Below are 18709 nucleotides of genomic sequence, written 5' to 3' on the forward strand. Positions count from 1 at the left end.
AGCGCACTGTACCATACATACTTGCCGCATGCATGCTAAAAAAAATGGTAGCATGCATGTTAAAATCAAACGGTAGCACGTGGATCTCAAAAACACATGTGAAAATCACAAACTTATTTGTATGAATATTTTTTGGACAAATCTCTCCCCATAGGAAACAGGGTTGCAAAGTCGGACGAATGTTAGTTTTCTCTCAGGAGTAGAAGGTAGCTGTTACTGCTGACCAAGATGTAAATAAGAAAAAAAATTATTATTATGACTATTTGCATAACAGGGTTGTATAAGGTAGAGTGAGACATTAAATCAGGCCTAACTATGTTATAAAAATTAAAAAAAGACAAATAGAAGAGAGGACAAACGTTTGCTCTACCCATTATTTTAGAAAACTGATTATGTCAAGTCCAACTTATCATTACAACTTTATCATCTTCTTCTACAATGCTAAAATGTTTATGGTAACAGGGTTGTGTCTTGTGGGCCACATATTGCCCGAATAATAATTATTATTTGAAATACTGTGCTTATTAAAACAAATGTTCCTGTTACAAGAGACAGCAATGAAACAAATAATACTCAAAAAAATTAAATGTAAATTTAATTTTAACTATTTTATTTGAGATTCCATTTCCAGACTAATCTGGCATTTTTTTCAAACTATTTTCGAGCATTCTTTTGTCTTAGGTTTTGTTGTTGTTGTTTGTATTTTTAAGATTTGGTCTCAGGACAAGTAAATGTAATCAGAAACTGCATGTTTTAGTATTTTGTATGTGGATTATTTAAAATTTGATGAATGGGACGTGAAATCTCCTCCAATTCCAGCACGCCTGCGCGACCCTAGTGACGAAGTATTGTTAGATGAATAACAAATAAATACATTTGTACCATACAACTAGTTCAAATTCTCATAGTAATAAAAATGTTTCGTACTTCTATACAAGTACTTATTTTGGAGGCGGTCATGAGTTAGCAGGCTAAGCAGCAGGCTAAAGTAGTAGAAAGCAGCCGATAATGTCAACTTACTGTAGGCTATGGTTAAGTGGCTGATCCAATCACTGGTCCTACCACTGACCACAGAAACACAGGATTGGCACTTTCTGTGCTTTAGTCTGGAAAGCGGTCGTCTTTAAAAACTGTAATGCAAAACAGCAGTCTTCGGCAGTTGAGGTGGTGTTTGATCACGTGACTAAGACGTGGTTGGCCAAGGTTCAACCAATGGATGGATTTGACAACCGGAGCATAATACAGTATATGTCTGTAACAATTCCAGATAGCAGTGAAAGACAGTCGGAAATGTCAACCGAACCACAAAATAAGTATTTCATTCTATAGCTGCCACGAGAACACCACTCGTCTAAATGTACTCTACAGTTTGTAAACCGATTAGCATTTGCCACTTGTCAAGTTACTGTAGTGGGGTAATTGCCAAACCGGAAATACACGGAAATGGTTTATTGGAGAAAATAAATTTCAATGAATAAAACACAGGTCAACGTTATTTAATCTGCGCAATCATGTAGTTGTTCGTTTTCTTTTTCGGGATAGTCCATAATAGTAGTTATATTGCTAATATTTCTTCTAATTACCAAGTACTAGCATTAGTAGAGAAGAGACAAAGTTAATAAATCTAGGTCTATCGTGGCCTTATTAAAAAAATATTTTGAAAGCAATGCCAAAAGCGCGTTACTGGCACTTGACATTTGCCAAATATTGTATGCATACAGATACAGTACTGATGCATAGATGTACTCGAATTCTTTCGTGCGCGTGACGTCAGCAGTGAGAAGGTTGGGACAACGCGTTCGACTGTGCCAGGATAATAATAAAAAAGCATGAGCTGAGCAAGAAGCCAAGAAGCCATCAAGTATACAGCAGTGACGGAAAGGAAGCGGAATAAAGAAAACGAAGCCTCCTCATAATAAGCATTATGTTGGGGAACAGAAGGAAAGCAGCCCCTGTGCGTAATGGCAACGGGACGTCCGATTCCAAAGCCATCCATCCGCTAAGGAGTCTAGGTAAGTCTGACGCTCTTCATCGCGGGGAAAAAAAGCGAAATTATCAAATGCATTAGATTGATCTGATTTTGTAATATCCCCCCCCCCCCCCACACACACACACACACTCACACAATCATTATTTTGTTTTAAATAAATAAATACATAAAATAATAATAATCATTTCGTTTTGTTCCACGACTCGTGTAGGCTACATCAGTTGCCGAGACGACATAGAAAAATAAATACATTTAATATTTTGTATTGGGATTTATCCTTTAGGGCGTTTAAGTGGCTCTAAAGTCTACCTCACGGTTAAGAGGTTTAGGATTAGAATCTCGGGTGTGTTGCCCATGATTTAGAAGGTTCCTCTCCACTTTGTGATTTAAATGGTATTAGCAAACTGCAGCATGAAGACAGAAGCTCCATCATTCAATCAATTGAAGTGAATAGAATAAATCCGTTTTCCAATCAAATTGTTTGCGGGATTAATTGAAAAAAAATCGTATAAAGGTGTGTACATGCATTTTAAACTTTAGTTTCAATCTATATATTGCATGGGATACGTTTTTTTTGGTACACGTGAATATATTGAATGTCTTGGCTCTACTGTAGCCTCCTGTAATTTTCTCAAAGGGTAGGCTACAGTACAAATCTGTGGTTACAACTGCTCTCCACTCAGTCTCCAAGTTTACAGCATGTCCCGACCATGAACACATGTCAGCTATTACCACTTTCTAAAACCCTCAATTCAAACCATCAAAACCGCTCCTCCCATCTTTCTTTACCTTTGGTCTTTCATTTACTGTAATATAAGGGCAGGGCCCATAATTGAATGCAGGGACACAGGTGGGATTTTGAAACAGTGTGTGTGGGGGGCGGGAGGGGGGCATCTTGATTCTAGATTGTAGCTAAATTAATTGTCATGAACTAGGTTTGTATACATTTTTGGTTTTGGTCAGTCAAAGGCTGTGTCCGAATGTCCACCCTTATCCCCTAACCTCTCATTCACTATATACAAGTACTATATAGTTGACGACCAGGTAACGCATTACAGTAATATATTACTTTTAGGCAGTAACGTTATATAACGAGTTACTCAATGATAAGGTACAAGTCTGCTCTCTGATTTACGCCATAGGCCCGGAGGCAGAAATTTTCAAAGCATTCACTTTTGCGAACGAGGCGGACAAGGAGAAATTCGACGTTGTGTTAAGAAAATACGACGCATACTTCCTACCCGAAAAGCAGAGGTGGCAAATCCAGGGCCAGAAAGTAAAAACCCTGCCACAATTTGGCTTTAGCCTCTAGTGCTAGCTAGGTAGCTAGCTCCCTAGCAGGTAAACAAGCACCATGGGAGCTAACTAACTAGCACCTGAGGCTAAAGCCAAACTGTGGCAGGGTTTTTACTTTCTGGATCTTGATTTGGCACCTCTGCCGAAAAGGAATGCTATCCACCAGCAAGCGTGTTTCCACCAGAGAGTACAGCGACCTGGTAAGAAATTCAAAATGTTTATCAGAGCTCTATACAAACTATCAGAACATTGTGACTTTGGGACACACAGTAGTGTTGCCACCCATTCCGTTTTTCCCAAAATTGTTCTCTTTTTCAACCAGCTGTACCGGGGAAATAAAAATCTCACCCAGGACACAATTTGTCACGAAAAAATGGCAAAAGCTAATTTGATTTCCTTCATTCTGTAGTCTAATAATGTCCCTGTATTACTGTGGAACGCATTGTCACAGAGCGTGTTGCCGGGGGCAGGTAGGTGCACTTTGGATTACCGTAGTTCTGGTACCGTTTGTGCAAGCTAAAAAATGCCAACTGTGTCTGAAAGCTAATACCTTGTTCTTTACAGAAAAAGTATTGTTATTACGGTAATTCCAATCCTGCCTCTCACGGAACCCTGGGAAGTCACAGTGAAAGAGTGTAAAGAGAAAGACAGTGGGGGATTTTGTGACGTCACATTTCTACATAAATTTGAGCAAAAATTTTTACCAGGATGGTATGTTGCCTATATCGACACATGATGGCTTTTTATAGAACAGTTCACCAAGTCTGTACTTTGTAGTACGTACGTAATTGTGTGAAATTTGCATTGTTGGTGAACTTTTTCTAGAACAGTTATGTGTTGCCACGTCTTGTTTGTATCTTTAGAGTGTATGCCTTGTTTGTACTTTACAGTGTGTGTAATGTTATAAAACGATCGTTATGTTTTCCGCGTGTTCGTAAAATCAGTGAACAGGTCCTTCGAAGGATTTATTTTACAGAAATTTCTGGACACAGACAAGATACAGACAGAATCGCTGCAGTTCCCCTTGTGTGTGTGTCTCCCCTCCCACTTATAGTCGTTCTTATAGTTTCAGCATAGCAGCCCCCAAAAAAAACCCTCCCCTTCCTCTTCCTTCTTTGCTGCCCTTAAGCAGACCTCTCAGACCCGCAAGACAGACAAAACTCAATACACATTGACAGATGACCGATTGATGTGGAAATATAGTAGGTCAGACAACCTGGCACACCGACAGATGGCCAACCGGGCAGAAGCACAGTAGGCCCCAGACAACCTGCCCCCCCCCCCAAAGCAAACACAACTTTACAAAGGAATTCTTTTTAACACATTTTCTCCCCCAAAGCAGATGGCTAATTACGTGGGAAAAGGAAGGAAGAATCTTCAAATGTTCCGTCACATTATTACACTCATCAAGCTTTGCTGAGGAAATTAAAGCAGTTATGACTAAATCTAAACAGTTATAACTAAAATCAAACAGTTATAATTAAATCTGAGCAGTAGACTGTCAACAGTAACTAGCTGAATATTCCACTAATTTCAGTTTGTTTTGTGATGAGGGACATACATTGCATTACAGGCTGAGGCATGCAGCTTTGGAGGACCAAAAAAGGGAATCTGTGTCAAAGAAATGTCTTGTTGATACTGGGGCAGAGGAAATTGGAGAGCATGGAGAAAAGCGGGGTCATTAAAAAGTAACTGAACCGACAGACTGACCCATGGTGCCTGGTCCGAGACGAACCGGCAGAGTGCGCATCTGTGTGGATTTGAAAAGGTTGAACGAGGCTGTGAAGAGAGAGAGGTATGGCCTCCCAACTGCCATGGAAAGCACTGCAAAACTGATTTGCACCACCATGTTTACGTTACTGGACGCAGCCTCTGGTTTCTGACAGATACCTCTTCATCCAGAAAGCATCAAATTAACCACATTCATTACGTCTTTCGGAAGATAGCCTACGCAGTCAAGCGTCTGCCTTTCAGCATCACCAGCGCTCTGGCAATCTTTCAGAGAAAAATGACTGAAACCCTGAGTGATCTCGACGGAGTGGTCATCTCCATGGATGACATACTTGTGTAAGGTGAAACACCAGAACAGCATGATGAGCGCCTAAGCAAAATACTGGAGCAAATCAAGTCGATTAGCTTGAAGTTGAACAGACAAATGTGTGTTCAGCAGAGGTGGGTGCGTCAATTAATTTTGAGCGCCCGTCATTCGGCACTCGTCAACAGTCAGGACACCCTTCCGACATTGTCAATCTGTCAATATTTCAACCCAAACGACATTGTAATTGTCAATCCATCATTCCCTCAGCGAAATGTGCATCCTCCATGACATCCATCATTGACGGACCTTCCGTCAGGCTCGCATGGATCTCCATACATTAGGCATTACTGACATCTAGTTTTAAAAACAGCACACTGTATTACATGCTTCCAAAGTCATTGTTTGTGAGACCAATTATCGTCATGGTTTTATTAAATAAAATTCCAAACATATTAAAAATGCAAGCAGGAACATATCTAAGTAAAATGCAGGTTTTATAATTGTGACGAAGTAAGAGTCATTGTGCTTTGTAGACAAGGTTTCAATTAATGTGTCATCAATTGCAGTGTGTAAAAATGGAGATGACTGATTGATGCAAATCATTCCTCCTCTGGGCGAAGATCTCCGCTGGCCAATGACGTCACGCTACGGCAACTCCAATCGGACAATCTGCATTACTGCCCATTAAATAAGAGTGATGAGCTTGTTTATTAGTTTGATTTGTTTATTGAATTCACCTGGAACTTTTGTCTCAATGTAGTAAAGATAATACAATTAATTGAACTTTGATTTGTTTTGATATTTTTTTCATGAAATTGAAAAACAAAAGATATACTCAGGCAGGTTGATAGAGAGGGAAACAAAAGTAACAACTGATTTGCATTTCCTGTCTAACAGACAATTACAGTGATTGTCACCAACATCAATTTGCATAAAAAGCTAAATGACAGTAAAATATCTTAATACCTAACCATTTTAAAGCACTGCTTTTTAGTTTAAGTTTGTTCCCGCTTGCACCATGAATGCGTTAGCAAGATTGTGTTTCACGTTATGCATTTAATTTATTGAAACCATGACTGTGGACTGCACAACAACAACAACAAAAATACCTTTAGCCATGTTCCTTGCTCGTCATGCTGTGGAGGCAATGATTTTGTGATAATTCCTGGTAATTCCTTTAAAGTGACCATCACTCTAATCACACTTGCTATGGTGCCACAATGTAACACAATGCAGGTGGTGATAGCAGCATGTTTATTGTAAAGCATGATCTCAACGCCGTTCACTGTTGTTCCCAATGCAGCTTGAAAGACATTCAATGTCTATTTTAAAATTAAAAATGTGCAGTGGATTTGCATTTGTTGTAGCATTTTATTAATCAGAGTAGCTCTTGTGCAGTCCCAGGAAAGAAGTGGCAGTAATCTGCGGTGAGTCAAAAGACGTGGGCATTTGTCAATCGTTATTCATCAATCTGTCACCGAAATGGGACATCCGTCAATGACGGATTGCCAAATTTATTGATAGATTGACGATTAAATCAACGGACGGAAAACCCCTTCCGTTAGTGCTTAGTTTGTCAAATTTTCTAAGTTTCCCATCAATTTTTACCAAAATAGCCGTCTGTCATTGACGGATTGATGGACCTTCCGTCAAAGTTGACGGAATGCCCACCTCTGGAAGAACCAACTCCACTTCCGGTCAGGTCATCGACAGGTCAGGAGTAATACCTGGCCCCAACCAGGTGAAAGCCATCAAAGAGCTGCCAGAGCCACAGAATGTCCAGGATCTGAAACACGTCCTAGGCATGTTCACATACTTGGGGAAGTATATCCCCCATCTGTCTACAGTGGCCCAGCCCTTATACGAACTGACATTCGCCCGTGTCATCAATGGCTGCAAAGACCGCAACGACGAATTGCTTTGTAAAAAAAATTAAAAAATAAAATAAAGAAGAAGAAGCAGCAGTGTCTCCCAAAATTTGTGATGAGAAAGAAAATCTAATTCGGTAGGGAGTGAGTGAACAGGCCTGGCTAACAATGGCGAGCAGGCCCAACGAGTGATGGCGAGTGAGCCAGCGAGCAGCCTGTCAACGAGGAGCTAGTGTTAGCAATGAGCATGAGTGGCTAGCTACCAGCTAGCAAAAACTCACTGAGCGGCTACTGAGTCAAGTGACAAGTTTTAGCGAGGGGTGGAACATGGAAGCACTACAAATCATTTTCACCAAACAGTACCACAAACTTCGGAAAGAAGTGTGTGAAACTGCACGCTGCAGGAGCCCCAGTCGTAAACCATACACAAGTTAGGGTTTGTCATATTTTCTTCTTTTAAATGATCCTTATTTGTATCTGTGGATTTGTCAGAAAGGGGAAGAAATAATTTGATTTCGGTAAACCAGTTCTAAAAAAAAAAAGACACGTTTATTGCACTTTTCTTGTGAATAGATCTCAGAAAAAGATTGATGTATGATAGTTTATGGGCTATTTTTTTAAAATATGTTTTTATTTAACTGCACCTTGCATAGCTTTAATTTAAAAAGGGTACTCTTTTTTTTTTTTTAGAGAAAGAGCTTAGTATTATTCATTCGGCAGCCTTCCCAAGTCAACATTTCATCATCATCGCGCTCTCTTTGTGTGTGTGTGTGTGTGTTGTGTGGTCTTGTTTATGTTACTTAGTGGGGCCAACATTTCGGCTTTTCACAGAGTTGTGGGCCCACCCGTCTACGTGGGGCCACTTTGCTGGGCCCCACAAGTTTAGACCTTTTTTTTTAAGGGTCAAGACTTGGTTTTAGAGTTTAGGTTTGAATTGGGTTATGGTTGAGGTTAGAGTAAGGAATAGGGTTAGGCAATAATTTTTGATGGTTGGGGTTAGGGGAAGGGGCTAGGAAATGCATTATGTCAATCAGATGGCCCCACAGAGATAGTAAAACAAACGTGTGTGTGTGTGTGTGTGTGTGTGTGTGTGTGTGTGTGTGTGTGTGTGTGTGTGTGTGTGTGGGGGTGTGTGTGTGTGTGTGTGTGTGTGTGTGTGTGTGGGGGTGTGTGTGTGTGCGTGTGTGCTCTTTAATTAACCTGAGACCTGTTAAAAATCCAAGACCCTTCACCTTAACCGGATACTTCAGAGTCCCACCAGAATCGTGAAGTTGTCAGGAGACCAAAAGAAGGACCAAAGGAAGGAAAGATGAAGCACAGTGAGATCCAACACCAACCTCCACCAACACAGTTACAAATCCAGAATCTTTCACCAACCCCAGATGCATCTGAATTCCAACCAGATTAGGGAGACATCAGGAGACCAGAGGAAAGACTAAAGGAAGGAAGGATAGATGAATCAAAGTGTGATCCACAAACGCCAATCTCCACGGATTCAGCGACCAGTGGGAGAAGCAAAACATTTTTGAGTTTCAATAGATGCTGGTGTGGTGTATCTCGCATGCATGAGAACCTTCACCAAAGAGGTGAGGCGAAGACCTTGGCCCGACGAAGCAAGCACACCCTTTCCAGGGCCCCCCAGGCCACGGCAGCACCAGGGCAGGGGCCACCGGCCGGAGAGCCAACCCAGGAGCCCGAAGGTTTACAATTGGTGCTGTGACCCGGTAAAGTTCACTGCGACACAAAGGCCTAGTTCAAGTCACCTATCTAATCATTAAGAGGCCTAACCTAACAATTTTTAGGACCACACCTGCTTGGGATGGCTCTTCATCATGGTGGGTCATTATCCTAGAAAAAAACAAAAAACATTCCTATTCACACGAGCACATTAAAGCTGACTCAAGTTTGCCCAAGAAAATCTAAAACACGTGGTTGACTTTTGGAAACTGGTCTTTTTTGGCCTGATGAAACCAAAATCGAGCTGTTTAGGCATATGGACGCTGTGTTTGTTTGAAAAAGGAATGGCGAAGCCTTACATCCTAAAAATACTGTTGCCGCTAATCTTGCTGTGGGGCTGTTTTGCTGCCTCAGGCACAAAACATTGGTCAGATTTATGGTACTATGAAAAAAGACAATGTTTCAATGTTATCAAGAGCCTGTGTTGCCAGTTTTGCTATGAACACTACAATTCAAAGAGGTTACCAATGTATATAACATTTAGTAAGTAGAGATTGAAATACTTATTTACCTCATGCTTGCTTTGTAGTTATGTACCATTCCTTACCAAATGTTGCTGTTTTTTTCTTGTAGGATTGCAGGATGATGAAGATGTCAAGTGGATGTTGAAGGGCTCCAATATAGTGAAGGTATGAGCAATATTGAATTGAATGTGGTCAGTATTAGGGTTACACAACTTCAGATTTCAAGACTAATGTGTTGACCATCGAGTCAATGTTGACTAATGATGTAATTGACAAGGATGCACAATTTTTGTCTGGTTCTCAAAGGAGCACCAAAAGTTGTTGCTTGGTGCTATTTTTTTTCCCCGACCCACCAACTTCACTGGATGAACTTAAAGGGACAGTGCGTGGAATTTATTGTCATCTACAGTAGTGGTAAACTAATAGAATCGACGACTATATAGTGGCCTCGCAGCTTCAAAAGTCTTGGCCTATCGGCTATCCAGTAATACTGTCTATACAGCTCAGTGGTGGTAGCCAACTAACGTCATTATGAAACCCGAGAATTTGAGAAGCCTTCAAGGCTGTACCCGCCCGGCTGCAATATGATTGGCTGTCGCGTCACTGGAAGGACATAACGCACATGCCATGAGGTGCCGCCGTAATCATGGACACCATTGTAACTATGGACGGCGCCATATTGGGTTAGTGGCGCTCATGAGGGGGGGAAAAAGAGTTGTGTGAAAGGACCAAACGTAACTCAGACGGACGGAACTGAAACAATTTAACTGATTGGTTTTAATTTTTGTTCATTGTTCAGTAAATATTGTTCAACAACATTACTTAGATTGTATATTTGTCTCATGACAAACTCAATTCACATTAATGCACGCTGCCTGTGTTACCAGTAATAACTACAAACTACTGAAGTCAGTCAAGTTCATGAAGATTTAATTATTGTGAGCAAGTAAAAATGACGGCTGTTTCTTACATGTCATTGTATCTTAAACAGGACGGTTTTCTGTACTACTTAAAAAAATATATATTTGGAATTTAAAACAATTTTAGTTGTAAATTTGCATAATTTAACCAGGCATAAATTGATAATGATTTAGTCAATGGTTTGGTCTGTAACATCTGTGAGAAAATGTGAAAAAATATTGATCGTTCGTTTCAACGTAAAAACATGTTTGCAAATGTCTTTTTTAGCTGGACATGACATTAAAAAGAACTAATCTGTGAATATTTCCTGTGTAAAGGTCCGATCACCACATTGGCAAAAGCAACGTACTCTGATGTTGCTGGAAGATGGCGTCACCATTTGGTGCCAGTCGCACAAAACTTTCAGTCGAGCCAAGGAGCAGCAATCCTGTAAGTTTTTTGTATTTTTACTCCCTACTATAATCCTTTGTTTCAACATTGGCATTAAAACCAATTGTCATTTTGTCAGAGTGTTGGGCAAATTATCCTTATCATTTAAATTAAAAAAAATACTGAATTGACCCAGAATGCCCAACAGTAAAATACAGACCCACAGGCCCTTATTATCTTAATCTGCCTGTTTTATTACTGGTCAAATTGACCCATATCAAAGTCGTAAGTAGTGAGGGGTACTCAATGCCAAACCAGCTTTTTGTGTGTGTGTGTGTGCCTGTGTGTGTTTAATTAAAATTGACGTGCACACACTCACACACACACACACACACACACACACACACACACACACACACACACACACACACATATATATATATATATATATATATATATATATATATATATATATATATATATATATATATATATATATATATATATATATAATTTCTAATGATTTGTGATTTGCCAACAACCCTCCCCCACCCCCACCCCACTAAACAGATATTACAAACAACAAAAAACTTCTTTATTTATAAAGTAAAGAAAAAGAAAAGTGGTTAAATGACAAGCCCTTGAAAGCTATAGGGAAAAACAAAACAAAACAAAAGAAGAATGAATTGCTTATTTATTTAGGTTTCATACATGGTACAGGAAAGAAAACCCCAAAAAATTTTCAAACAAATCAGTTAATAATCGAAATAGGAAGAGGCTGAAGCACCATGCTTATTATTGCCTATTCTATAAGTCCCATGAATCACATGAATTACAACAGAGTACATTGTGTGAATACTGTAAGTAATGTGGAATCAGACAATATATTACCCGGAAGGCGTGAATTTTTGAAGCAAGTTGAAATTTGAAGGGTGTAAATCGGAAGTATTATGTGAGTTATTGCATGGCAAAAAAGTGTGGAGAATAAAAAGTGCCTGAAATAATAATAAAGGTTAGAAACAACATAAGTGAACATAAGTCAGCATTCCCACAATTATAATGCCTAAATGTTTTACATTTTATCAATAGCACTATAAGCATGAATTATTTTAAATTTTTCTTAAACTCCAGCAGAGAAGTACACAGCTTCAACACATCATTGAGTCCATTCCACAATTTTAAACCCAAAACCGAAACACATCTGTATTTTATGTTGGTCCTCACTTAATGTTTCAAACTTAAATAAACCCATTAAATTAAATGTCCTTCTCTTCATTTAAAGATAAGTCTGAATATACACAGGTTCACGACATGAAAAAGCATTTCCAGTGGCTTCAAATACTGTACACGATATTCACAAATTTTAAAATAATAGATCCTATAAATAATTGATTAGTTAATTCTCTGTACCCAACCTTATTAATTATTGTAATTGATTTGTTCCTGTAATTTCATAATTGGGTCTATATTGTATTTGTTTTATATACATTTGCCCAAACTTCAGCACAGTATGACATATGAGGAAACACAAGAGAAGAGTACAATATGCTGTATGAAGACCTTTCTTATTTAGGAAATCCTTTACTTCATAAAGAACAGCTACTGATTTAGCTAATTTATGTTTACGATCAATAATCACTCCCAAAGATTTGAAACCATGCAAAATTGTTTTTGTAAATTACAAATTACTTTGGTCCCAATACCGAACCCTTTGAAATACCACAGGTTACTTTTATCAGGTGTGATTCTGTATTATTTATTTTTACTAGGGGTGTCAGGTAATTTTTTTGTTTTTTATCGCAATTAATCTCATGACTTCAATAGTCAAGTCACGATTAATCGCAAATTTTATATCTGTTCTAAATGTACAATAAAATGTACAATATCTAAGTTTTACTACTCTTGTTAAATTAAGTGGAATAAAATGTTAAAGGGGGAGGGGAGGGGCGCAGTTTTTCTTATATTTGAAGTCATGTCTTCCTTTGTCAACTGTGGCTGTCACTTTAATGAGACAGAGAAAAAGTCACCCTAAAAGCATTTTTTTTAAAGAGTTCAAGTACAAATAATGTGATTTCAATGATTACTTTGATAAAAACGCGATAACAAGGGCTTGTAAAAATTTGAAAAATTTCCAAAACATGGCGGCTCACCGGCGACGCACCATTTTTCCGAGCCTGGACACGCGTGACGTCAGCGGGCCACACATGGGCAGGTATAGTTGGCAAAAACAACACGTGGACATGGCGGAGTACGACACGGATAGTGAGGTGCTTCCTGACTCGACATCAAGTGTAGAGTTGGAATTTGACATTGCCGACGATAAGCAGTCTTCACATGAAGACGTTTCAGTCCTAAAATGTATCCAGCCGTATCGGTTTGAGCCGTATCTAGATGAAGGTGCTGGTGCAACTTCGGACTCTGAAGGTGGCCGTGACCAACTTCAAGCTGCCGAGGTAGAGAATGACATTGACAGGCTCAAGAACACAGAATGGTAAATCTTGCTCTTTATTTTAAAATGGAAAGTATGGACTAACAATGATGTTTATATTTTCCTATGGGTGAAATAGCAAACGCTTTGTGGCCTAAATGCAGCTTGGTTTAGTCCATCCATCCATTTTCTTAACCGATTATCCTCACAACCGGTACACTCAAATGATTATTCATGCATGATTGTTATTTATACTTTACTTGTTACACTTAAAAGCTTATTTATATTGGTAGTAGCAAAATAGAACTTATTCTCCATTTTAAAATGGAAACCATGGACTAAATGCTGCTTACTCACCTTTGTAAAAAGTGAAGCCACCGCTGCCCCTTTTACATTGCCACATGCCAACCTCTGTGAGATTAATTAATGGATAAAGGGTACAAAATGGATTTTCAAAATTAAAATGACCTCATACCCATCAGATGCATGACACTGTTTTTTCTCCTGAAATGTTAGTAATAGATAATTCATCAGTATTCATCAAATATTGAAAAATTCTTCGTAAATGTTATAAATAGCACAAAAAAAAACGTTGACTGTTTTTGTTCCTGTGGTAACTGTGTAGCAATGGCAACAGTGATGGAGAGCAATTGCTGTCACGAACAGCAAAAGGTCAAGGCCAAGTTGTCGGAGTCCCAGCAGCAGATCCGGTGTATCACCCATCACTGGGCGTTTGAAGCGGTGTGCCTGAATGTGGAAGTCCTGCAGATTTTAGAACACAGTAAGTATGGTTACTAGTTTTGTATTTTAAAATAAGATGAATCATTTAATATGGATTTTTCTGTATTTCCAGGTGGAAGAGGTACACTGTAGGCAGTTCATCCGCTGGTGGTACCAGTTCCTAGGCAGGCGTGTGAGGGTACCGATTCTTTTTTGTGCAGTGTCACTAATAATGAGAACATTTCCATCCAATGACAATGACTACAAATGATACCTTGAAATATGATATAAATAAATACAATTATACAAAAGAATTACATTCCTTTCCTTTTTCTTTTCATCCAAAGTATAAATGAACAACTAGAGATCACTTATGCGTGTAAACTTGCTGCTTGCGAGCCATCACTCAAACTATTCAGTGATCCATCTCCCAAATAAAAAAAAAACTCAGCTACTACTCCACTGTAAATGAAAAGGTTAACAGTAAGAACAACGCGAAATGTGTGCCCGCACAGCCTCGGCCTTGTATGGCTTCTGAAAGTCTACACACAGGGGTCGACGTTCTGCCACTTCCTGGTCTGACTTTTTCCATTTTTTTTCAACGAGCAGTAGAAAAAAGGTAGTTGCACATAATTCAGCCTTTTCTCCCATTGAACTTTCAAACTGTGTTGATCTAATATCTAAAATGGGACATTGGTGTCATCTACTGGTGGTTGTGCATCGGTAAAGTTGTTAAAGTTGTATAAAAATTTACAATGAAACAGAATCTGATGCCTCCTCCCACCCGACCCATCCCCCGTTGAAAACAATTAACAAGTATACTTGTCAATGGCAGTGAAGAAGTTCATTGTGGATGCAGATAATTAAAATAAAAAAACCATACAAAATGTTAGCTGCCCCAGGATTTTGCGCACAATAAATGCACCTTTCCTGTACTTGGGATAACACACACCGTATTTAGTGTCCCCATCCTTTGTGACATCCTGTATCCGGTGTGCATTTTTATTAAAATGCAAGGCTGCCAGGTTGGACCTGTTAATGAAGGGGGAAAAAAATACATGAAAATTTAATAAATGTTACATCATTCTTTTAATAGTGTCTTCCAAATTAAGATTTACACACTGTACCTGCACAGCATAGCAGTGTAGTTGAAATAAATCATCTTCGGTGCAAAGTGGTTGAAGAGGCTGTGAAATGCCTCAAGGTTGGATGTTTGGTGATCATGAGAGAGCCGCGTGATGTCGTTACACAATCTCTGGGAGAGCAGGATCTTCTCCAATTCTGTAGCAACGTTTGTACCTTTTCAAATTATAAGAAGCATATAATTTTCTTTGGTAACTAAAAATGAAAGTTTGTTAAATAGGTGCAAGGAGATTGTAATTATAATTACATGGAGGAATCCATGGTTTTAGCTGCTCCCGTCCAACCAAAGGGCCATGCTCGCATTCAGGGAAGGCTCCGCCAAAGCCAGAGTGGTTGTTCTGGATGTGATTGATGATGGACTTCCACTTGTCAAGAGCAAGAACACCATTCCCAGCATAGGACACCACAGACCAGTAAAGATGGTTCACAATGCTGGAAATCCAAGGGTGCAGTGACTGGCAATGTCTTGTCTGACTGAGCTGCTGCAACTTCTTCTTCATACCTAATGTTAATAAATTTATAATTATAAATACATTACTTTAAAAAAAAAAAAACCTTACCAGGCGCATATTCAAAATGAGCCTTACTCTTGGCTGCGTGCCAGATGTCAAAGAAGGATGTGTAGATATAGAACCCTCATCATTTTGTTGATAGACGAATGTCGGTCCATGACAAGTGTGTTATCTTTCACAAAGTTCTCCACCTTCTGTAGGCACCGCTCCAGACCCTCCTGCTCCATATAAAAGCTCCCTCCAACTTCATTACTCTGCAACAAATGTTTATTTTATATTATTAAATAATGGACTCAGTAGGCATTCTTCCAAAATTTGAAGTAATACATTTGCAAAAACAACTTCCCTAAAACAAACTAACCTGTACAATCTGGACGTCGATGATGGCTTTCTTCCTCAGCTCCATCAGGGTGTATGTGCCAAACTTAGCACTGTGACCTGGCGAATCAGCACGGCCATCGCCGCCACACACTAGGCCTTCACCTTCAGCCTGCAGGGTGCTGATCATCCAGGTCTGACGTTCCCACCAAAGCTGCCGGATGGCTGCACTAAAGACAGTAAGCTGATGGTGCCAGAATGTACGGGTGGTTATCACCGCAACACCCATATGAGAGAGCACAAGGAGAACCTTTGAGACAGTTGCCCCGACAAACCAAACAAAATCGCAGCAGACAAGAGGATGTTGCCAACAGCAATCCGCCCAAAGTAAGGCTGACTGTTCCAACTCAAGGAATGTTGACAATCCTTGCATTCCAGTGCCACGCGAAGCAAAGTACCACTCTCGCTACGATCCCATGACAGCTGCCGAGAGCCACACAAAGGACAGCTACACCAGTCCGAGAACAGCTGCACCAGACAACTCCAGAGTATTAAGTACACTGGGTGCCCAGTGATCTCACAGCTCTTCTTTGGTGGTGACACCTTAGTGTCATCATCCTCAGAGTCCCCCAAGGTGTATAGTGCATCTGAGGGTATGTAATCTTCGGCAGTCTCATCGGGGATGTCACCACAGTCTGACTCTATCTCTTCAGCCCACTCTGTCTGCGTCTCAATTGCCACCGTTGACTTCTCGTTCCACTTTTTTTCTGCATGGAGGGTCTGACTTGCCACGGTCAACAAAGAGCTCTTCCTGGACCAAACTGTCTGCACTCCTGAAAATATGATTCCATAAACATATGTATCATGCAAAGTATATTGTTAGAGATGATAGTAACTTTGATAACATGTAATAAAAATAAAAATTATTACAATAGCTACACTTACCCTTTTTATGTCCTTAAGCTTGAATCGAGACTGCTACAGTTCTTGTTGAGGGCAAGGCTTGGCATGAAGCTTCTTTTTGCTTTAAAAAAGAAAATAAACATTTCAATAAGAAATGATGCTGAAATGCAGTAATATTTAGACCTATAAAATACAGTGATTTCATTCTTTAAAAAATGTATAATACATTTGTAAATTACATGTACATGACAAATTTGAAAACTAGGTGGGGGGTGCCTTCTTTTTTACATAAATTGGTTTGTTATCAATCATGTATATTATACAGTAAATTTACTCACATTTTGGATGCAAACACCGGGTACATCATCCAAGTCATCTTCCAAACATGTCGCCTGTGTAGCAGTTTCCTTTGACTCATACTCCATTAAGCATCTCATCCACCATCTGAAACAAAGTTTGAACTGTGTTAACTTGAGCATGATGCCTTCAACACAGATACACAGCACAATACATAATACACAATAAAATTGACAAAAAAATGAAAAATCAGCAGTTTCTCATGGTACCTTTTCATTGATTGTATATTAATTTGTCAATGATTATTTTTGTCGTGAGCTGCTTAACTAACCCTGCCTTCACATACTATGGGAAAGATGGACCTTACCACTCGGAAACTCCTAATTACGACCGAGTTCTGTTCATGTGATTGTGTTGTTACAGCAAAATTTTGTATGCTACGTAATTGTGTAGATTCTAAAAGAACCTGCTGTGCTAGCGGACATTAATGCCCTTATAAGTGTTAATATTTCTTGTCATTCACAAATCCTTCGGCGCTCCCCGCCATGTTGAAACTTGAATAGTTCTCTCAACTCGGAAACTCGGGTATCAAAATTAATTCCCAGTTGTCCAGTACAAAATACAACATGAGGGGGTGTTCACGTGCAATTTTGTTGTTTTGCCGCGGGTGCTGTTACAGTCGATGTTGTTCCTTTCTGTTTGCTCCTTGGAAACAGAGTTGGCACAGCTGTTGGCAAAAGCACGGTTTTGTGTTGCACATTATAGCCCAGTGACTGCTTCGGGGCCGGGAGACGGTCAAACGAGTCTTCCTCAAAATGTGCGCTGCACAACACCGATGTTGAAGTGGGCGTCCATTTATCTCGAGTCCGTTGTACTTGCTTTGTCCATTTTTCGTGAAGAACTGCGTCTTTGGGGAACCGAAAAAGGCTCACGCCATTCTCTCTTCGATTAGAACAAAATCCGACTACGCAACGAGACGGCATTGTAGAAATTCAGGAGGCAATAAAACACACAGCAACAGCAAGCCAGCAGATGCAAAGCAGGGACGCTATCTTTCTGTCTTCTGCTAAAGTCGTATCCGATTCGGTTGCTGGGAGCGCGCCACTGGCCAGGTTTTGCGCGGGTAATTTAAAAATCAAGAAATACTCAATTAATATGTTTTAATTCGATGAGCCGCTCATTTTGTCGTGTATATTATATTGTTGAAAAAAACATATTAAAAACTGTCCTGAGCTGTCCCATACGCTTTAAGATCGTACATGTACTTGCGCACCATGAACGAGCCTGACACAGATGCTGCAGATACGCTTTGGGCCAGAGGTGGCAGTCACAAGTAAAAAAGTAACAAACTGCACAAAGATCCTTTAAGAGCAATATCTAATCTTTAACATGAAGTAACTTTTTTAAAATTGTAAAATACAACTTGACCCCAGTCTCCACAAATATATGTATTAAAATTAAATTGCTAAATTTTGACGTGTACGTATCTGCTGCGTTGCAACTGTACAGTACAGGCTTTTCAAGTAAGGGCAGTCATTAATCGCACATTAAAAAAATTTGTAGAGTTAAAGAAACTTTAAATTAACTCAATATTAACCCACTCATTTTGACATCCCAAATTTTTTACATATTGAAACCTATTATTTACTGTTTAACCATTTTACTACAATACCTCTCATGCCATATTGTTCACATTTCTGCAGGA

General features: G+C 39.5%; 2 protein-coding genes and 1 pseudogene across 2 annotated transcripts in view; 1 reads left to right on the top strand and 2 right to left on the bottom strand.

Annotated features, from left to right (window-relative positions):
• Positions 1 to 1349, bottom strand: part of acbd4 (acyl-CoA binding domain containing 4) — a 22145-nt gene extending 20796 nt beyond the window's left edge. The window contains 1 exon segment of the mRNA XM_086063872.1: positions 1021 to 1349. The gene's annotated coding sequence lies outside the window, so the exon portion shown is untranslated.
• Positions 1350 to 1580: 231 nt separating this feature from the next.
• Positions 1581 to 18709, top strand: part of plcd3b (phospholipase C, delta 3b) — a 73332-nt gene continuing 56203 nt past the window's right edge. The window contains exons 1-3 of the mRNA XM_086065038.1: positions 1581 to 2012; positions 9503 to 9558; positions 10632 to 10743. Of these exons, the coding sequence (XP_085921164.1) occupies positions 1925 to 2012; positions 9503 to 9558; positions 10632 to 10743 (256 nt within the window). The 5' untranslated portion in view covers positions 1581 to 1924. The remainder of the gene's footprint in view (positions 2013 to 9502; positions 9559 to 10631; positions 10744 to 18709) is intronic.
• On the bottom strand, positions 14286 to 16158 carry LOC147157245 (uncharacterized; annotated as a pseudogene).

This window comes from Leptonotus elevatus, chromosome 20, assembly GCF_054856555.1.
Source record: "Leptonotus elevatus isolate MCC_2025b chromosome 20, RoL_Lele_1.0, whole genome shotgun sequence".
Taxonomy (NCBI): domain Eukaryota; kingdom Metazoa; phylum Chordata; class Actinopteri; order Syngnathiformes; family Syngnathidae; genus Leptonotus; species Leptonotus elevatus.